The 6,000-nt window shown below is 42.8% G+C and overlaps 1 protein-coding gene across 2 annotated transcripts in view; it reads left to right on the forward strand.

Moving 5' to 3' along the window:
* LOC128741199 (laminin subunit alpha-1) overlaps positions 1-4,958 on the forward strand; it is a 109,990-nt gene extending 105,032 nt beyond the window's left edge. For both annotated transcript variants that reach the window (XM_053836828.1, XM_053836827.1), the window contains exons 13-14: positions 3,743-3,974; positions 4,041-4,958. In XM_053836828.1, the coding sequence (XP_053692803.1) occupies positions 3,743-3,974; positions 4,041-4,186 (378 nt within the window). In that variant the 3' untranslated portion in view covers positions 4,187-4,958. The remainder of the gene's footprint in view (positions 1-3,742; positions 3,975-4,040) is intronic.
* The last annotated feature ends 1,042 nt before the right edge of the window (positions 4,959-6,000 follow it).

A 6,000-nucleotide genomic window follows, 5' to 3' on the forward strand; every position in this document is an offset into this window, starting at 1 on the left:
CGCTGGCGTTGAATTTGTAATATTTCTAGCACCTTTAATATACTGTAATATTTCGGTGCACCCGCTTAACACATTGTCATCTGCATAAAATTTGAGCGAAGCAGAAATGTTCGGTTCAGTGGTCCAAGTTTACAGTTCTCCTGTCCTTTCAGCTAATTTCGCTAAAGTTCCATTTATGCGGAAACATCTAATAAACTGATGTTAAGTAATTTTGGTTTTCTGAAATATTTTGAGTGACACAAGGCATGGCTGGATTATGAGATCCGCTTTTTGGGCAGAGAATAAATACTTGATCAGAAACAAGCCTGTCATACGAAGCTCGCTTCACACTATGAATGGTTCTTGCAAATCAATCTGCGCTTGCAGCGATACGATGTTCGATGGTGGCTTCAGGAAACAATTTACCTAACAGTCCGTTGATATCGGCATCTACCATAAAAGAGTATTCTCAAGTTGGCATGAAAGCGCTTCATATTTATTTCAGTTGGCCGTGAGAGTAAATGAAATAGATAAGGGAATACGAAAACCTAACGCTAGCAAGACACATTTTCAGCATACATCTGAGGATCTGTTACGAAGCTAGCACACGCAATCCCGAGTGTTACCGCAGTGTTAAACAACGGCGTCTGAAAGATAACGCCGAACTGGTTTGCGGTTGCTTTTTTGAGCGTGCAGTTTATATCATCAGACACGGCAGCAGCGTACCGACTCAAATAAACTTTGTAAAATTTTTAAATGCGGCATGCAGTATGGTTCAGCTTTGAGACATGCCTGTTTGGAATGCTTGAGAACTGAAAAACGCGAGTTTGATAATTTGGCAATAAGTTATGCGTGAAAAGCTGGCCTTTTGCAGCTTTCGATACCTATAATATCGGATGAAAAGGTATCGATAACCGATAATATCGTTTGGCAAAATATCGCACATCCCCAGGCCGCAACCGCTCTGCTAGGTGTGGAAACCTCGAGTGCACGAAATGATTGGTTTGACGGGGAATGCCAGGAAGCGATAGAGAGGAAAAAAAGAGCTTGGGAAAACTATGAGCATATCCACGAGAGAGAATTTGGCCAAGTATCGACGAGCGAGGAATGAGTTGACCACGATCCTGAGAAGGAAAAAGCGCCAGAAAGAGGACAGAGATCGTGAGGAGCTTGAACAACTATTCCAGGCTAATGATACCCGCAAGTTTTACGAGAAGGTGAACCAAACTCGCAAGGCCCACACACCAAATCCTGACATGAGTAGGGACGAGGGAGGGGATCTAATCACAAACGAGCGCGATGTGGTCGACAGGTGGAAGCAGTTCTTCGATGAACACCTCAACGGCGATATAGCAGTAGGAGACGCAATGGAAGTTAACCTCGGAGTACCTACAAACGACAACAGCGTACCGGCTCCCGATCTCGAAGAAATCCTGCTGAAGAATAATAGAGCCGCCGGAAAGGACCGACTCCCGGCAGAACGCTTCAAAAATGGCCAAAAACCGCTAATAACGGCACTTCACTGGCTGATTTCGAGGATTTGGGAAGAAGAGAAACTACCGGAGGAGTGGATGGAAGGCGTAGTCTGTCCCATCTACAAAAAGGGCGACCGGCTAGACTGCTGTAACTACCGCGGCATTAAATCAACGCTGATCAACGCCGCCTACAAGGTGCTCTCCCAGATTTTGTTGCGTCGTCTATCCACAATAGCGAGAGATTTCGTAGGGCAGTATTAGGCGGGCTTTAAGGGGGCCCGTGCTACTACGGATCAAATTTTTACTCTCCGACAAATCCTACAAAAATGTCGAGAGTACAACGTGCCCACGCATCATATTTTCGTGGATTTCAGAGCAGCATACGATACCGTTGAACGCAAACAGCTATAGCAGATAATGCACGAGTACGGTTTTCCGGACAAACTGACGCGGCTGATCAAAGCTACTATGGAACGAGTGATGTACTACGTGCGCGTTTCGGGGACACTCTCAAGCCCTTTCGAATCGCGCAGAGGGTTACGGCAAGGGGATGGGCTGTCCTGTATGTTATTTAATATCGCTATTGAAGGTGTGATCCGGCGAGCGGGCATCGAAACGAGGGGAACGATCTTCAGTAAGAGTAGCCCACTCCTAGCCTTTGCAGACGACCTCGACATCATGACTAGAAACCGTGGGATGGCGGAGGTAATCTACGCTAGACTAAAAACGGAGGCTAGGAAGATAGGGTTACAAATTAATGCGTTGAAATCCAAATATATGGTAGGAAGAGGCTCCCGAGATAGTAACGTTTGCCTCCCACGCACAATGATTATTAACGGCGATGAACTGGAAGTGGTTGATGAGTTCATATATTTGGGATCTCTGGTCACCACCGACAATAATACGAGTAAGGAGATCCAAAGACGCATTCAAGATGGAAATCGAGCCTACTTTTCCCTCTGCAAGATGCTTCGATCTGGGAGCATGCGCCGCCGTACAAAGCTGACGATGTACAAAACGCTAATCAGAACGGTAGTCCTCTACGGACTTGAGACAGGAACTTTACTTACGGAAGACATACGTGCACTTGCCGTTTTTGAACGGAAGGTGTTGCGGACTATTTTTGGTGGAGTACAGACGGAAAGCGGAGAGTAGCGGAGACGTATGAATCACGAGCTACAGGCACTGCTTGGAGAGATTCCCATCCTACACCTGGTGAATGTTGGGAGACTACGGTGGGCCGGCCACGTCGCAAGGATGCCGGACGACTGTGCAGTGAAATCCGTTCTCTTCAAGAACCCCACCGGCACCAGGAATAGAGCGGCTCAACGTGCTAGATGGCTCGACCATGTTGAAGCCGACTTGCGTGTGTCGAGACGCGCAACGAATTGGCGACGAGTAGCCCAGGACCGAGTACAATGGAGAGGAATTCTTGATACGGCAAGAGCCACCCCGGCTCTCGGCTGAATAAGTAAGTAAGTGAAGCCTTTCGTTGTCCGCATGATGAATTCCAGATCTTTCACAGAAACTACATGCTCACCAGTTCTAAGCATACTGTACCGGGATGATGATTCCAAGCATTCTGACGATATTTGTAAGCGGTGGGTACTGTATAATTGTCCTAGTATTATAAAAACACGAACACTCAGTCGAGACTTAAACCCCATTGAACATCTTGTAGGATCTTTTCAAAACTAAAATGAAAAATCATTCGATTTCTAATAAAATTGATTGGTGCAAAGTTCTTGTAAGCAAATGGTCAAGAATTCATACAGATATATTTGAGAAATTGATTAGTTTTATGCGAAACAGATTGAAACAGGTCATCCAGAATGTAAATAGTCCTACAAGACAGTAGTTAAAAGTGAAAGTACCTGTCCGAATACTTTTTGAGCTGCATTCAAACTATATGGTCTCCTTCATCACAACGGAATGATGTTTCCTTAACTTTTGGCATGTAAAATGTTTCAAAAAATAAGTTTTACTATTCTTTGCAAAAATACTGAACAATATTATTAAAAGTAAAATTTATTCGAAGATGTCCGAAAACTTTTTTGACTGGCTATATACTGAACTGTATGTATGGATTTGTAACAGCAGCATAAACAATTTTGATTAAAAATGTTATATCAATCAATTACCAAATATAAAATGCACCTACCCTAAACTATCAAAATTCTCTTTTTTTGTGGTACTGGTTTATCAAATACGACTTAGAGTAATATGCTTTTCACAATCAGTTTCCAACTGACACAAACGATATTTTATTCAACTGTTTCCATTCGCAGGTTATTCTTTCGATAGACGTCGGCGATGGGTACCCGATCCGGGTGCAGAGCACCCTGCCCTCGAAGTACACCCTCTGCGACAACCGATGGCACAACGTGTCCGCCCTGTACGAAGACCACCAGATAGTGCTGCGGGTGGACAACTATCCACCCAATACGCTGCTGGTGCAATCGAACGAAATTCTGCGAAGAGTTGTCACCAAAGCGCCGCTCTACATCGGTGGCCTGCCAGGTACCTGCAGACAATATGTCGTTAGTTCCAGCTCAACAGTCATAATCCTTCTATCGATTTTCACAGACACTGCTCCCAGTGGAACGCTGCTACTGCGGGAAAACTTCAAGGGCTGCATTCGGAATGTGGTGATACGAAACGAACGAAAGGATTGGACCGACATGGACAATCTGCACAACGTCCTACTGAGTGAATGCTTAGCTGTCAATTGACGATTGGGGAAGTTCCCTTTTCCCGCTCCTACCCAGTCATCACACGTTTTGTAAATAGTAGGTCACTTTTGTTGTAGCATGTGAATACGCTTAAATAATAGTGCTATTGCCAGCGATCAAATTTGGTTCCAGGACTTCATTGCCTTGAAGCTAACGGAACTACGACAAGCCAAATAAAAACTACAATTTACTTAAATATTATCTGTATTTAATGTATACTGATAAACGAAGGCTACGAGAGGCTCCAGCTTATCACGAGTTTATCCAATCAAGCAAACGATGTGCCTTGCGTTTTCTGTGAAATATAATTGTTCGTACAAACCACCGATTCTAAGTTAGTGTTGTCGAAGATAGAATCCTAGTGCATAGAACTGAGTGTTATCATCAACCGAAAAAAAAACTGTACATTGTATTCAAGTCACACACACACTGTTAAGTAACATAAGTATTTATTTTCACCGACTTAAAACAAAAAAAGCTACTGCCAACTGTTGTAGTGAAACCCCCGGATGAGGCTTGCTCCTGCTCCGGTCGATTCCTATTGAATACAAATTAATTATTTATGCTAAAAAATTTACGGTAAGATAAACAAATCACATACTGCCATATAACTTAGATAAGTTAATATATTGGAACCTGTATTTAACGCTAGACAAATATGTTAGGTTTTCCTCCAGCGGGGGAAAACACGCTACAGATGTAAATTGTTTCCTTTTTTAATATACACAACATAAGCCATGATAATGTACTAAGATGTTTCTGTGAAATGAGTTATTGGAAAATATATGGAAATATGTATGCCAAAGTTTTGCGTTTTATGGTTCTTAGGTGGCATTTTGGATAAAACACTGGAATGTCGTCCAATTTAACGACTAAATTGATATCACGTGTTCGCTGTAATCCGGAAGGCGAAAAAATGTACGAACTTACATGTGGGTAGGCGTGAACGTTAGTTGTTTACACATAACGTTTTGTTTTTGTCACTTATTTTCTATGGGTACCTTCCTGGTTCGGTCAGTAGTCAACCGCCGAGCGACTTGTCTGGATGTTAAAATTAGTTTAATTTTTCAATGTTACTGTTTCGTCGTCGTACCGTGATTATTTCATTAGATTGCACGTTGAATTTGTGTTTTCAGAGCGAATTATTGGAATTTTCGACCACGGGATTCCTGGTAATGTACTAAACTAATAAACTGTAGTGTACACAGTGACTTCAGGGTGTTTAAACTAAGTATTGGTATACGATATTTAAAAGCAGAATGTGGAATAACGTAAGTATATCTTAAAGTTTTTTCAATAGATAATTTATTTGACATTATAATTCAAATAGCAGTGGAATTTGTCCTAGAAAACAAGTCTAATAGACAACAGACTTTTCTATTTCTTCTTTCTTCCCGCTCTCTCACTCTCTTTCACTCTTGCCGGCATTACTGTGACGGTCCACCGCAGTCTCCCAAATTACGCCAGATGTATGATGGGAATCTCTGCAAATCATGATTCGTACAGATGCACAATTTTCCGCTATCCGTTTGTACCCTGCCAAAAAAAATCAGCCACATCTTTCATTCAAATACGGCAAGTGCACGTATGTCTTGCATAAGCTAAGTTAGTCTCAAGTCCGTAGAGGACTACCGGTCTGATTGGCCGTTTGTATATCGTAAGCTTTGGCGTATGCTGCTTGATGGAAGCGACTTGCTGAAGGAGACGTAGGCTCGACTTCCAGCTATCATGCGTCGTTGAATCTCTTTACGCGTAATTCGTCAACTACTCATCCAACTCGTCAAACCGTCGATCACCATCACCGTCCCTCGTAC

The sequence above is a fragment of the Sabethes cyaneus genome, chromosome 3, assembly GCF_943734655.1.
Source record: "Sabethes cyaneus chromosome 3, idSabCyanKW18_F2, whole genome shotgun sequence".
Classification (NCBI taxonomy): domain Eukaryota; kingdom Metazoa; phylum Arthropoda; class Insecta; order Diptera; family Culicidae; genus Sabethes; species Sabethes cyaneus.